Source organism: Myxine glutinosa, chromosome 2, assembly GCF_964187855.1.
Source record: "Myxine glutinosa chromosome 2, kmMyxGlut1.1, whole genome shotgun sequence".
NCBI classification, from domain to species: domain Eukaryota; kingdom Metazoa; phylum Chordata; class Myxini; order Myxiniformes; family Myxinidae; genus Myxine; species Myxine glutinosa.
The window spans coordinates 141,405,018-141,419,947 of NC_136262.1; the positions used below are offsets into that span (position 1 = coordinate 141,405,018).

The following is a 14,930-nucleotide window of genomic DNA, read 5'->3' on the forward strand; positions in this document are numbered from 1 at the left end:
GTACTGCAAATTGTATATTTGTGACCAACCTAAGCCACTAATAAACACAGATTGAACCCCCTAACTTGACTAGGAAGCAAGGCACACATTGAGTCTCACCCCAGCAATTGCTGCACAACCTGTTAGCAACAAGTGTCGCCAGCCACGCGGACACATTGTCTCTGCCCTGCTCATCATTAGTTAGGAGGTTTGCAGTCAGGAATATTAAATTTAACCAAAGAAGCACACTGACCCTATGACATGACGCTGACATCATGTGCATAAATTATACCAAAACATTCCTAGTCATTCCTAGTTCCTAGTCAAGTTGGGGGGGTTCAATATGTGTTTATTAGCGGCTTAGGTTGGTCACAAATAAACAATTTGCAGTATGTTGTCCTGATGAGCCCATAATAAGGGCGAAATCTAGATCGACATCTCGGCCTTTGTCTATTTCTGACCACAGAGCTTTAATCTCAGTCTGCAAAGACTTGAGTACCACACGGATGCCTCCTAGTTTGGAGGTGATGTGTTGGTGTAATTTATGTACATGATGTCAGCGTCATGTCATAGGGTCAGTGTGCTTCTTTGGTTAATATATATATATATATATATATATATATATATATATATATATATATATATATATATATATATATATATATATATATATATCTTCTTCTTCTTCTTCTTCTATTATTTATTTATTTTATATACATAAAAGAAAGTTTTTCTTTGTTTGTTTGTTTGTTTGTCTGCACACGCTAATCTCCTGAACGGTGAAAGATAGGAGGAAACCTCTAAAACAAAAATTCCGGGACAGGCCCCAGGAAGGTTATAGGCTAGGTGGTGAGGCCGGTCGAGGCCGCCTCGGCCGGGCTGGGCCCATTTCGCAATTAAAAGCTGAGCTGAATTATCGTAGTAAATCTTCTATGGCCGCGAGTAAAAGCTGAATTATAGTAGTAAATTCGTTCAAAAAGAGCCCGGGCAACACCGGGTGCATTCGACATAAGTGTGTGTGTGTGTGTGTGTGTGTGTGTGTGTGTGTGTGTGTGTGTGTGTGTGTGTGTGTGTGTGTGTGTGTGTATATATATATATATATATATATACATACATACATACATACATACATACACATATATATATAATCAGGAGATTAAATCAGACGCGGACGTAGCTTCAGGACGTCGATATTTAATTTTCGACAAGCTTTCGACCAACAAAGGTCTTCTTCTTAGTCGTCCCAAAGTTCAACGGAAGTGAAGTGCAGCTTACAGTTACTGTAAGGTACTAAGTAAGTTATTGTAAGTAAGTTACTTTAAGTTACTGTAAGTTACTGTAAACTGCGCTTCACTTCCGTTGAACTTGGGGACGACTAAGAAGAAGACCTTTGTTGGTCGAAAGCTTGTCGAAAATTAAAGATCGACGTCCTGAAGCTACGTCTGCATCTGATTTAATCTCCCGATTATTTATTTAATGCAAATGAGACGCCCTACTCGTACTGTGGAGTTTCTACTATTTCTCACAGTTATATATATATATATATATTGTGAGAAACCCCCCGGTGAAACCACCTTTGTTCTCACCCAAAGGAGTGCCCCGCCCACCACTGACGTAACCTCCTTGGAGCCTCACGCGATTGGGAGGCGAGTCGGGACGTGATTGGTGGAGGGTCAGAGAGCGCGGCCGCCATCTGATGATACGGACGCAGCTCGGAGGTTCGAGGCCTCGAGGCGAGGGAACTTTCGTTACGCCTCACGACAGCGAGTTGTGCTGATCGTTTTATAGTTATGGATTGTACGAGTGAGTGATTCCGGAAGAGAACGAGTGATTCCCGGAGATCGTAGATTGGAACTGTGAGTCCTATCTTGCCTGCTTCGTGTTGGAGCTCCTGGCCGACCGTTCCTGGCGGCCTTGTGTGGTATTCCATCCTGGTATCCTTGGAGTCCCGGAGCTCGTCGATTGGAGCCGCGAGGATCTTACCTGCGTCTCGTGGGAGCGTCTGTGGCCGACCGTTCCTGCAGGCTTGTGCAGCCTATTCCATTTGTTACCTTTCATGGTTTTTGTGATCGAGCCAATAAAGCATCGTGCCTTACCCCTAGAAGGCCGATTAAAACACAATTGTGTTGATTACGTCTCTTTTGTCCACTCCGTGGATTACTTGAAGCCCGGACATTCACGTCCGTATTCCGTGCTGGGAACATTTACCAGGCGGGATCGCGACAAATGGGGGCTCGTCCTAGGATCATTCAAGTAAGAGCCATTCGATTGAGACGGGAATTCTGCAGTGGACGACATCTTCTGGCATCTGTTCATCGCCTTCTCACCAGCGGACGCCGTCTGGGAGGAACTTTCTCGCCGTAGGACGCTGTCTTGGGCAGAGAAGTGAATAGCCTCGGATCCCTCCAAACAACCGACAAAGAATAAGCGAATAGCCTCGGATCCCTCCAAACAACCGAAAAAAAAAAAAAAAAAACGTGAGTATTTGTACGTGGTATTTTTCTCATTGGCAATTTGATGTGCGGGTGATATTGCGTAGTTGTGTCGTATTTCCCCAACAGAGCGTTGTGTTTGAGCGTTGTGTTTGAGGTTGTGTTTTGTGCCTGGTCGTATGATAACTCGTAGCCAAGCTATGTCGACCAGGGAAGTGAGAGTTCAACCTGATCATGTTGACAGTCACGTGGGTGGCGAGGTGAGCGACGCAAGCAGCCTTGACCCGGTCACTCAACCCGAGATGTTAGGAAGCGATCCCATCATGACCAAATGCATGCGTTCGCCCTTCTGGACCGGGCTGACTCCGGTTCAACAACTTGACATGTATAACAGGGAGAATGACAGAGCAGAGGGAGAGCGTGCGGCAGCAGCAGAGAGAGAGCGTGCAGCAGCAGAGGGAGAGCGTGCGGCAGCAGCGAGAGAGCATGCGGCAGCAGAGAGAGAGCGTGCGGCGGCAGCAGAGAGAGAGCATGCGGCAGCAGAAGCTGAACGCGTCAGAGAGCATGAGTTGCGAATGTTGACTGAACGACTGCGGGCAGAGGGGTCTGCTGCAAGAGTCCCGGAAACTGTTCATGTTCGTTTGCCGGACTGGACGGGAGACACGAAGCCAGAAGCGTATCTGGAGATGGCGGAGAAGTTGTTGGCTGCCGGTGGCATTGATGAGAGCTTGTGGGTCGGCCATCTTGTGAGCCATCTATCTGAGAAGGCGAGGGAGGTATATGCGAGGATGGCAACCGAGGACGCAAACAAATACAGGGCATTGAAGGCCGAGATTTTGAATGCCTATGCGGTGTCCGCATGTATTTATAGGAGAAATTTTTTCAGCTGGACTCGTGAGTCCAGTCAAACCTATGAGGAACATTCGCGGGCCTTGTTGGAACAGCTGCAGAGATGGTTCAAGGGGAGCAAGGTTGAGTTACCTCAAGCGGTTGCGGAACTCCTGGTGCGTTACCGTATCGATCAACAGCTTCCGCCTGACTTAGCATTGTTTCTTGTCGACAAAGACACTGTTTCCTTGGCAGACTGCGTCAACCTTATTGATAAACATGTTTTGGCGTGCAAAATGCTGCAAGTCACGCAGTCGCTTCGTAAGACGGAGGAGTCTGCGATCAAGACCGCCCCCCGTCTGCCCGGCGGCTGGATCGAGGGGAAGGGTTCTCCGATGACCTCCACTGGGGGCGCTCGCGAGCCGCAGACCAGGGCAGGGCCCTGGTGCGATTTCTGCAAACGCGTGGGGCACGGTGAAAACCGCTGTTTCTCTAATCCCGCCAGTCCGGCCTACCGAGGCAACCCTCCTGTTAAGTCGGAGGGAGATCAGTGGAACTCATCCGCCGGGCCCTCGCACACGACGGTGGCATCGGTGACCGAGGTCACTGCCACCGGGGCTAATTCCATTCATCCACTGCATCAGGAGTATTCAGGGACAGCCTTAGTGGGTGGCCCCGATTCGATGCTGAAGTTTGAGACCAAATACCTTCGGGATACTGGGGCGACACGGTGTGTTCTCCGGGTGGGGGTAGTTCCGGCCTCTCAGATGCGTTATACCGGCGAGTATACCCTCCTTCGGGGCATTGACCGGGTTCTTGGCCGGTACCCCCTTGCCCTCCTCGAGGTCCGGAGTGACATTTTTAAGGGTCCAGTGACCTGTGTGGTAGTACCCTACTACCCTATACCCGGGGTCTCCTTGCTGATTGGCAATGATGCCATAGCCAGGGAGGAGTCATTGACTCTGACCTGTGGGGGGGTCCCTAGAGCCCAGAGTAAACAGGCGGAGAGAGTGGTGGAGTCAGACATATCTTCACTCTGGCCCGAGGAGCCTAGCGCCTCGACTCCAGTTTCCGACGGTGACGTTGCGTCAGCTGAAGTCCACCCGAGCCTCCCGTCAAGCCAACCTCAGGTGCCGTGCTCCTCAGGGACCGCTCCCGCCATGTCGCGATTCAGCAGGAACGCTAATGCTAAGGTATATGTGGGAAACCTGGGCAATGGAGCAGCGAGAGCCGAGCTAGGGAGGGTCTTCGGGCATTACGGACCACTCCGCAACGTATGGGTTGCTCGGAACCCACCTGGATTCGCGGTTGTTGAGTTTGAAGATCCACGAGATGCTGAAGATTCGGTCAGAGCCCTTGATGGAAGGTTAATTTGCGGATCGCGGGTGTGCGTCGAGATGTCGAATGGCATGTCGCGGCGGCCTCGTTTCAGACGCCCTTTGGTCCGCAGGCCGTTCGACCCGAAAGATCGATGTTACCAGTGCGGTGAAAGGGGTCATTACGCATATGACTGTCGTTCTCGACACCGGAGGAGAACCCGCCGCTCTAGGTCTCGGTCCGTTTCCCTCCTGTAAATGTTTCCCCACCTTGAGTTTGGCTCCCTTGTTTCTCTATTGTGCTTTGGGTGAAGTGTAACTCTTGTGGGGTAGATGTTAATGGGGTGTATGGTGTTTAATATTGTGTGTGAAAAAAAAAACAAAACTGGTTCATTGTTTACCCTGTTAACGCCTGTTAATTGCCTGTTGCGTTAATAAGTGCGTTATTGTTGCGTTATTGTGTTGCGCCATTGCGTTGCGTTGTATTGTTGCGTTGTTTCGTTATTGTTGTTAACAAGTGTTAGTAATTGTTAATTGCGTTAATTGCCTGTTAGCAATTCCCGCCATCATCTTGCCATGTGATTTGCACCTACTACAAATACTGGTTTTAAAAACGCCGTCTATTCGACGGGGTTTTTACTTAGGGGGGGAGGACTGTGAGAAACCCCCCGGTGAAACCACCTTTGTTCTCACCCAAAGGAGTGCCCCGCCCACCACTGACGTAACCTCCTTGGAGCCTCACGCGATTGGGAGGCGAGTCGGGACGTGATTGGTGGAGGGTCAGAGAGCGCGGCCGCCATCTGATGATACGGACGCAGCTCGGAGGTTCGAGGCCTCGAGGCGAGGGAACTTTCGTTACGCCTCACGACAGCGAGTTGTGCTGATCGTTTTATAGTTATGGATTGTACGAGTGAGTGATTCCGGAAGAGAACGAGTGATTCCCGGAGATCGTAGATTGGAACTGTGAGTCCTATCTTGCCTGCTTCGTGTTGGAGCTCCTGGCCGACCGTTCCTGGCGGCCTTGTGTGGTATTCCATCCTGGTATCCTTGGAGTCCCGGAGCTCGTCGATTGGAGCCGCGAGGATCTTACCTGCGTCTCGTGGGAGCGTCTGTGGCCGACCGTTCCTGCAGGCTTGTGCAGCCTATTCCATTTGTTACCTTTCATGGTTTTTGTGATCGAGCCAATAAAGCATCGTGCCTTACCCCTAGAAGGCCGATTAAAACACAATTGTGTTGATTACGTCTCTTTTGTCCACTCCGTGGATTACTTGAAGCCCGGACATTCACGTCCGTATTCCGTGCTGGGAACATTTACCAGGCGGGATCGCGACAATATATATATATATATATATATCTATATATATATATATATATATATATATATATATATATATATATATATATATATATATATGTATATATATATATATATGTATATATATATATATATATATATATATATATATATATATATATATATATATATATATATATATATATATATATATATATATATTGTTGCGGATTCGGGGGTCGGCGCTCCCCTTATCAAAGGGGGGGGGGGGGTTAATCGCCTTGTCTTTTAAGCTGGCCGTCCCCCAATCCTGGAAATTATGATGCTCCTCCCGGTCGGAATCAGCTAGGGTGATTGGTCAATGAAGTCCCAAATACCTACGTACTAACCCCGACCGCGAGCAGGGAAATAACTCCCGCTCGAACCATGGACAAGATGGAAATTGCCGAGCGGTTAGCAATCCGCGGCCCAAGCCGTTAACAATAAAACTAAACCCGATCCTGAGCGGTTTCCAAATCGTGCCACAGGTACTTAATTGAAAGAAAGGACGGAGGCAATCGGATTAGGGAAAAACCAAGAAAGAACAAGGTACATTTATTGACAAATCAAAAGAGGAAACGAAAGTAATATACAGAAGAAGAAGAGCAAAAGGACACAGGGCGAGCTTATCTAAACAGTCTTACTTACAACCCCAGGACAAACAGACAGACTCACACAGGATGGTAGTGGTAGGAGGAGAAGGTCCAAGCAGATGGTTCCAGGCTCTGGGTCCGCGGCGAAGAAGAGCAGGCAGCTTTGCATGTCGTTGGCGCGCGACCGGACCTTATAGATATATCGGGGGACTGGGATGCGGCATACGTAATATGTGTGCCAACTCTCTCTCTCTCTCTCTCAATGTTCGTATCAGAGGGTACCCTCGCGCAGTTCCGTGATAGCGCTTTCTCTCACTCCGTTCCGTTACCAATCGGTCTCCTCGCGCAGTCCGCAGTCTCTCTTCTCTCTCTCCTCCTCTCTCTCCTCTCTGTGTCTCTCCTCTCTCTGCGTCTCTGGTCTCTCTCCTCTCTCTGCGTCTCTGTGAAAAGGCGCGCACTTGCGCTTATATAGTCCGCTTAGAAATCAAGCCACGCACTCTCAAACCACGCCCACCAGTGAGCTCACCTCAGCCCTGATTGGATAGCGAGGGCTCACCGGCTCCGCCCCTTGACGGAACGTTGACAGGGCCACGCCTCGTTCTTGGCGCTCCGCCCCCTTCTTCTCCAAGCTTGACCGCATGCGTTATGGCGTTTGGAGCGAACGCTGAGGCGGCTGCGGCTGGCAGAGGCGCGTAATACAATTTGGAGAGAGAGACTGGCAAAATGGACGGAATGGGGCCTATCTTATTTAATTAATGCAATGCAGATGCAACTATTGGGAACACAGCCTTATCTGAAACACATATTAAGGAAATAACTGTAAGTCCTATGGTGTCCTACGTGTTGCATATGGCCTAACTATGGGTGCGACCTTATTAAGTGATGGGATATTTACAAGAGTTATTATTTACAAGTGAGGGGTTCTCAAAACCGCAACAATATATATATATATATATATATATATATATATATATATATATATATATATATATATATATATATATATATAATTATATATATATATAATATATATATATATTCTGGACTTATTTTTTAAAAATTCCAGACTCCACGATTGAATTTAAACTCCAAGGAACCAGCAGCTCTCCTTCCGTGTAACAGTGGTTAAGAATCTCCACCACAAGGAATGCTACAAGACCAACACGTATGTGGCATCACGTTTCTCAGAGGATGCAACCAGTTGCACCTCAGCATACAATGATGCATTGACAGATGAAACAGATGTGAAGCTCCTCAATTATAACAGAGCTTTTGAAATGTCATATTTTTTCGAAATATTTCACAAACACCTTCCGCATCAGGGCATTTTGAAAGGAACAGCAGAGGAGTACCGAATACACAATTTGAAGCCATGTCTGGTAAACAAATACCCATCTTTGTGGAGCAGGTGTTAGCTCTTTCACAAGCCTCGATTCAGTATACAAAAAATATATATATATATATGGAGACAAAATAAGGTTTTATCTTCAATCTGAGAAGAATAAAAGTGACCGTGTTTGCAGCACTTCCTTACAGATTGGACAGCTCCTCAGTAGTGCAGCTGAACTTAATGAGATTCTGTCTACCACTGCTATTGCCACAGTGAGAGAGAGAGAAAGAGAAAGAGAAAGAGAAAGAGAAAGAGAGAGAGAGAGAAAGAAAGAAACTACTGACATCGCATTTATATGTCATGCTGCAGCTTTCTTAAGGACAGAAATGAAGGGCATGAGTGGAATTGAAACACGACCATTAAGCGAGAGAGATTATCCCTGGAAAATTGAAGTATTTCTTGCGCCTGCTTCTACCAGTCAGAAAAGGAGTTTTTGGATGAAGATTTGTCAAAGCCAAGCTCGAATAATGATATCAAGAAGAGTACAGAAAGGAAAGTTCGAAGCATTTGTACAGAAGAACATTGTCTACAACTTTTCCAGTGGTCACAATAAAATGTTTAAGAATGTTGGATGTGTTTGTGGAAGAGAGACTTGTCAAAGGCATAAAGAGCTTCTGGGAGCCCTTAACATAAGCTATTGTCAAGACATTTGCAATCCTATCAAAGCCCATCAAGCCGGCAAAGGAAAAGTAGAAGATGCATTTGGTGAACACTGACAGACAGCTTTTTTAATCGACTTGTAGTTGTGTCGGAAAGACGTGACAATTGACCTCAAGGAAATTTGTTCCTTTGAGCTGGCTCCAATCTCACATTCCTTAGCCAATCTGGATGGCACAATGAGAAAGACCACAAAGAGTGCCTTTCTGAAATAACTTGACATTGAAGGCTAATCTACCTGTGCATACCCACCTACCACAAAAAGGTCACCTTATGCAATTGATTTATTGGCCATGATACAGATGTTGTCAAAGGGAGCAATGATAACATTTGCTGACCTACCTAATACCCCTAGTTACCAGGTAATGAGTAAACACAAGTACGCAGATGAGGTCCATGTTATATCAAACAGGTATGACATTCGGGAGTTAATACAGTCAGGTTAAAGAGATAGAAGGAGTCAAGGAAGGTCAATATAAGTACAGATAAAGAGTAGAGCTACAAAGCTACCTTCAAGTCTGAACAGCTACTTATCAAGTAGCAAAACAAAACCAACTTTCTGACATTTCTTGTGTCGGACTGGTTTAGGGAAATGTCAGAGAAGCTCATGAATCAGCAGCTTTCGTACATTGGTACCCAAAATGAAAAGACAGAAAATCTCAAGTCGAGAACAGGAAATTGTTGAAGATTATAAACGTGACCATGAAGAGGCTGACAGCCGAATCTTTGTGGACTGTGAACATTTTGCACAAAACTATACAGATGAGCACAAATGAGCAAAGGTGGGCGCGATTCGGAAAATTTTAAGTCCGCTTACCGCTTATCCGCTCTGCCAGCCCGTGTAGTCCGATTCGCTTATCCGCTTCAGCGACCGAAAATCTTAGTCCGCTTACCGGTTATCCGCTTCGATTCGATTTTTTTAAAGCGCTTCGACGTTTTTAAAGCGATTTTTGACGTTTCTAAAGGGAATTTAATGCTTTTTAAGCCTAAATAGCCATTTCTAACTACTACAAAGACAAACAAAGCTTTTAAGATCAAAAATATACATTTTTATTTAAATAAAATTTATTCAAAATTTATTGAAATAAAGTTTTCCACTCGACTCTACTCTACAGTTAATTTAAATATAATTTTAATATATGCAAATTACATTAAAGAAAAATCAATTTGCCCGTCCTTTCTTTGACAAGAGAGTCTACTAGTCAACAGACTAGCAGTCTGTTGACTAGTCCTCGTCTTCCTCCTCCACCTCGTGGGCCTTCTTGAGGATTTGGAGGTTGCCCTTCATGAAGACGAGCTGGGACTGTGCTGGGACTGCCGGTTTGCGTCGCTCGTTGCCTGTCCCTGGCACTGCCGCTGGGCTGGAGAGTCAGAAATCTCTCCATCTTGACGTTATTGCCGCTCTAGCGTCCAATAAAATATTCAGTTTTCACTTATTATTCACTTAAATAAATATTCACAATTCTAGAGTAACTGCTCAGGCTAACAGCTGATTTGGCGAATCGCGATGCACTTTAATTTTTCGGTAGTCCGCTTACGCTTATCCGCTTCGGTTTCCGGGGGTTGTTCCGATTCGCTTATCCGCTTCGAAAACGTTAGTCCGCTGCAGCGGATAAGCGGATAAGCGGACTTTCAAAGCGGACCGCCCACCTTTGCAAATGAGTGATCATTTTCTCTCCTGACACAATGTTGCAGTGATATGCTGCCACGATTTTGCTTCCCTTATATCCTGGATGAACTATGGTTTCATACAACAGGGAGGCAACCGAGATTCATACCCATCCACACCACAGTAGCCAGTCTTGTTACAAGAATATTTTTACCTCCTGCCAGGCCTTGATGCTCTTCCTGGTTACGATTCTAAGAGTTGCTTGTTTGATATTGGAAAATAAAGGGGAGTCCAAGCTGTGAGACACAATCTGGACATCCTAAAATGTTTGACTAGCTTTGGATCACAACTTTCTGTAATTGTGAGGGGATGTGTGGAAGCATCCAAACTTCTCTAGGGAATAATTTATGGAGAGAAGTCATCGGACTTGAATATCCTCCGCTACACACTTTTCACAAAGAAGAATCTGGATAGCACCAAACATTCTCCAACTGACAATGCTCCAGGTCTGCACATCAAAAGAGCAAACTACTATCAGCGCCACATATATGGAAGCATGATAGGAATGCATTGCTTAATTTACCTTCTGTTGGGAATGGGTGGGTTATACATGACTACAGGAGCCTGCAACCAAGAACTCATGAGAAGCCAACCGCTCCAGAAACAATCATGACCTGGTTGTCTGTAGCTGCCTGAAAGGTTGTGTGTTGCATTGGAACATACAGTTGCAAGCAAGTTGGTTTGCCGTGCACTCATTCCGCAAAAGTGATGGATCCTGTGCTCATGTACAAGTATATGTCGATGATACTGAAGAGAGCGAGTGACATTCAAGTGACGATGAAAGGGATTTGCATTCTCAAACCTTACACTTAACAAGACCACATTTTATGTGTACCGTACGTTCAACATTATTTGGCCCTTTGAAAGTGTGTATTATGATTACATTCTTATACATGTGAAAAATCACATTAAATGGTGATTTGAAGAGTGTATTAATGTATGTATAAATTTTAAAAATATATATTGTTTGTTGTAAAATTCTAATTAAAGCTACTAAGTAAATGGTATCGAACCTTTAAAAAAAAACACTTTGACTTGCTTTGGGACCAAACTCAGTTGTGTAATGGTTGGAGCATCCGCTTGGAATTTGGAAGGTCAGTGGTTTAAACTCAATCTGAGTTATACCACAGACATTCTTTAAAAATGGCACATGCTGCTTCCTTGCTTCAACATTTAAAAGGATAGAGCATGGACAAACAAAGCTCGGAAGATAATGGCAAACCACACAGTATAACCCTTGCCAAGAAACTGCTTCGGCAGCATTAACGCTCTGTGAAGAGTAAAATACGTCAAAAAAAAAAAATAGCTTTGCGATATGGGGAAATGTTTTGGCAATATCAATACCTGCTCCCTCAGAGATGCAAAATGGCTTAAAATGACTAACAAATAATGCCAGTGGATGTCCCAATAGCGAAAACCCCCAATTTTATTTGGTTAAAGGGTTAAAATTTCATCTTGATGTCCATTTTCTGACAAAATATGAAGTCACGACTTTATACGATGGGGCAGGGAATAAAAAAGTGATACAGCTCTGCAACCAGTGCACATAATTTAAAGCTGTTTGGGGTTTTGGAATACAAATGAGTGTAGGTTTCAGGAACAAAAGTCAGTTTGAGCCAAAAGCCTGCCAATTAAATTAGTAGAGTGCAAATTGGTATACCCCTCTCACAGTGAGGAAAACACATAGAGTACAAAACATTGTGCACCCCTAGTAGATGCTGCTACCTTATGCCCAGGTACATTTCTGTACTGCCACCCAGGTGATGACCACCAAGGGTCAGGCTATCATAAAAAATAAACAAACCTTTGTGAGCAAGCAAAGTGAAGTTTTGGAAGTGAAGAATGGAAGTGAAGTTTTGGCCACTGGCTCCAGAACTATACTCCTACATTTCTCTTGCCTCCATATAAAAAGCAAACAACTTTGTTCATGCATCTGCATCTCTTGGTGGACTGCATGCTATACTAACTAGTTTAAAACTTGTTAAATGCTTACCTCTCAATTTGTTTGTTTCTGTATCCAATTACTTACTTTTATCTTTAATACACCTCAACCATTTTGCCACCACTCATTCTCCCTGCCCATTATCTCATTCACAACTTCTTTTCCCCTTCTATATCTTCTGTGTTCTTCTTTCAAATCCATTCTCTGGTGCAATTTTTCACACTTCACCAATACAAAAAGAGGATATGGCCACTCAGTGAGTGAGCGAGCAAGTTTCCGCAGTGGACTCGTCTCTGCCAGCAGGAAGAGGGAACGATTTTGAGTGAAGCAGTTTTGCTTCACAGGGATGGGGTTATAGATAGCCATGGACCTGCATACCAAGGTGATAGTTTGCAGTCAATATACCAATTAATTATTTAAGACTGGTTGGCTCCGTTGCTTATGGCGAGCGTTATTAGAGCCGTTCTTTTACTAATCCAGTGCAAATACTATTCACCTGGCACGCTGAGCAATGGACGTCTTGGCGAGGCGAGCGTTATTTCCATCCCGGGCACCAGGTACAGACCCGCCCATCGCATCATTTGCTCGGATGCCCTGCCTTCCAGTTGCATGTTCATCAGTAAAGCGAACCATGGTGGCTGTTAAAAAGGAGAAGCAAACGAATCATTGAAATAATTGTATTAGCAAAGCATATTATACTTTCAACCAACGCTCTTGTTGCCCTTGCCATTGTAGAGGGCATTGAATTTGAGTCCGTTTGTTTGTTGTCTGTCTGTCTGTTTGTCTGTTTGTCCGCACAGAACGTGAGTATGGTTTTCTCTGAAACCACTGATCTGATTGACACAACACATTCACCATGGGAGCGCCTCCTCCTGTATAATTTTCATGATAATTATGATGTCATAGGTCACGTGGTATGGGCGCCATCTTTGAAAAAACGAATAAACTTTGCACCTGTATATCTGAAAAAACTCCATGGAAAAAATTGAACCACGGCTCCTTGTCAAGTACTCCACATGGGGAACAACATAATTATATTCATGATGATTCCATCGGTGTCATCTTTATGGCATCATAATTGGACAAGTAGAATGATTGATTCGATCAGTTTGAAATTGATTGAGTGTGATCTAATCACATTTAATCAAAATCATATGTCCACAACTTTTTGAGATATCCAGCTTTGTATCATTTTTGGCCCTATCTACCAATGGTGAAGAATCACTTAAAAATTTATGCTGGCCTGATCCGGATCTGGATCTTCACCAAAATTGAATAGTTTCTTCCTTGTCACACAGCCAACCTGCCCACCAAGTTTCGTCCAGATCCGTCCATAACTTTTTGAAATATCCTGCTATATGTTGGTTTTAGCATGATCACGCAATGGTGAGGAATCACTTAATAAAATTAAATAACTCTCATATCCGAATCCATATTCAGATCTTCACCAAAATCAAATCGAATCGTTCTTGTCAGTCACCCAAACGGTCCACCAAGTTTCGTCCAAATCCGTCCACAACCTTTTGAGATATCCTGCTACGCATCGTTTTTGGCCCGAACTCCCAATGGTGAAGAATCACTTTAAAGGTTTGACAAGCCGGATCCAAATCCGGATCTTCACCAAAATCTAGTCATTTCGTCCTTGTCACATACGCTACATCTCTGCCAAATTTCGTCCGAATCCTTCCACAACTTTTTGAGATATCCTGTTCACAAACAAACAGGCAATTACAAATATCATCTAACACCACTGTTGCATATAGGTAGTTTGAAATACAGACAGGGGTGAAAACATAACCTCCATCCACCTTTGGTGGCGGAAGTAAACAGACAAAGGCATCACTGTGTGTTCGTCATAATCTTAGCTATCAGGGCTAATAAGCCAAAATCACTACCGTCAAAACCTAGATTCATACGTTGAGTATGTTTTAGGCAGATTTATTTATTAGGTTTACTCTCCATGAAATGGAGAGTAACCTATTATTACTGCTAGAGTTTTTCTTATTATTATTATTATTCTTCCACGCTATTTTGCACCTCCGAAAACTTCATAATTAAGTTTCTCAGCAACCGCTGGACGGATTGACAGGAAATTTTCATCAAATGATCGGCTAGGCTTCTAGAATTTTTAAATGCTAATGATGACGTCATAGGTCACGTGGTATGGGCGCCATCTTGTAAAACACCTTCAACTTTGCCCCTCTGTATCTCCGAAACGGCTCAATGGAAAAATTTGAGGAATGGCTCATTCTAAAGAACTCTGCAATGGGAACAAAAAACATGTGTATTGAGTATATCAAAAATGCTAACGTTAAGAGGTTAGAATTCGTCAAACACAGTTTTTCTCCCCCGAAAAAGAGATTTTTCCCCCAGATGCTTAGTTAAAAAAAACTCAGAATGCGAAAAATTTCGAAGTCATACGTCACATGGTTCGGCCGCCATCTTGTTTTCCGTGAAAAAACACAAAAAACCCTTTTTCTCCGCAACGGCTGAACGGATCGAGCCCAAACTTGGCATGCGTATTCGGATACCCATGATAAACAAAAAAGTCAGCGAGCACGACGTCATCCGACACGTGGTTTCAGAGTTATGACGTTTTCAAATCTCAAACTAGAAATGGAATCACCTCCATAATTTGTGGAGGTATCGAGTGGAAACTTTACACAAATGTTCCTCATGGGGGGATGTTTAATCGTTACTTGAGACGTTTTTTTAAGTCACATGGTTTGGCCGCAATAAATAATGGAAGTTAAATTTTAAAAAGCTTGTAACTCTTGAACCACTGCATGGA

General features: G+C 44.3%; 1 protein-coding gene across 1 annotated transcript in view; it reads right to left on the reverse strand.

The window, feature by feature from the left end:
- LOC137421197 (voltage-dependent N-type calcium channel subunit alpha-1B) overlaps positions 1–14,930 on the reverse strand; it is a 394,582-nt gene that overhangs the window by 357,368 nt on the left and 22,284 nt on the right. Inside the window, exons 2-3 of the mRNA XM_078771756.1 lie at positions 12,636–12,777; positions 12,387–12,509 (exon numbers count right to left, since the gene is read on the reverse strand). Of these exons, the coding sequence (XP_078627882.1) occupies positions 12,387–12,509; positions 12,636–12,772 (260 nt within the window). The 5' untranslated portion in view covers positions 12,773–12,777. The remainder of the gene's footprint in view (positions 1–12,386; positions 12,510–12,635; positions 12,778–14,930) is intronic.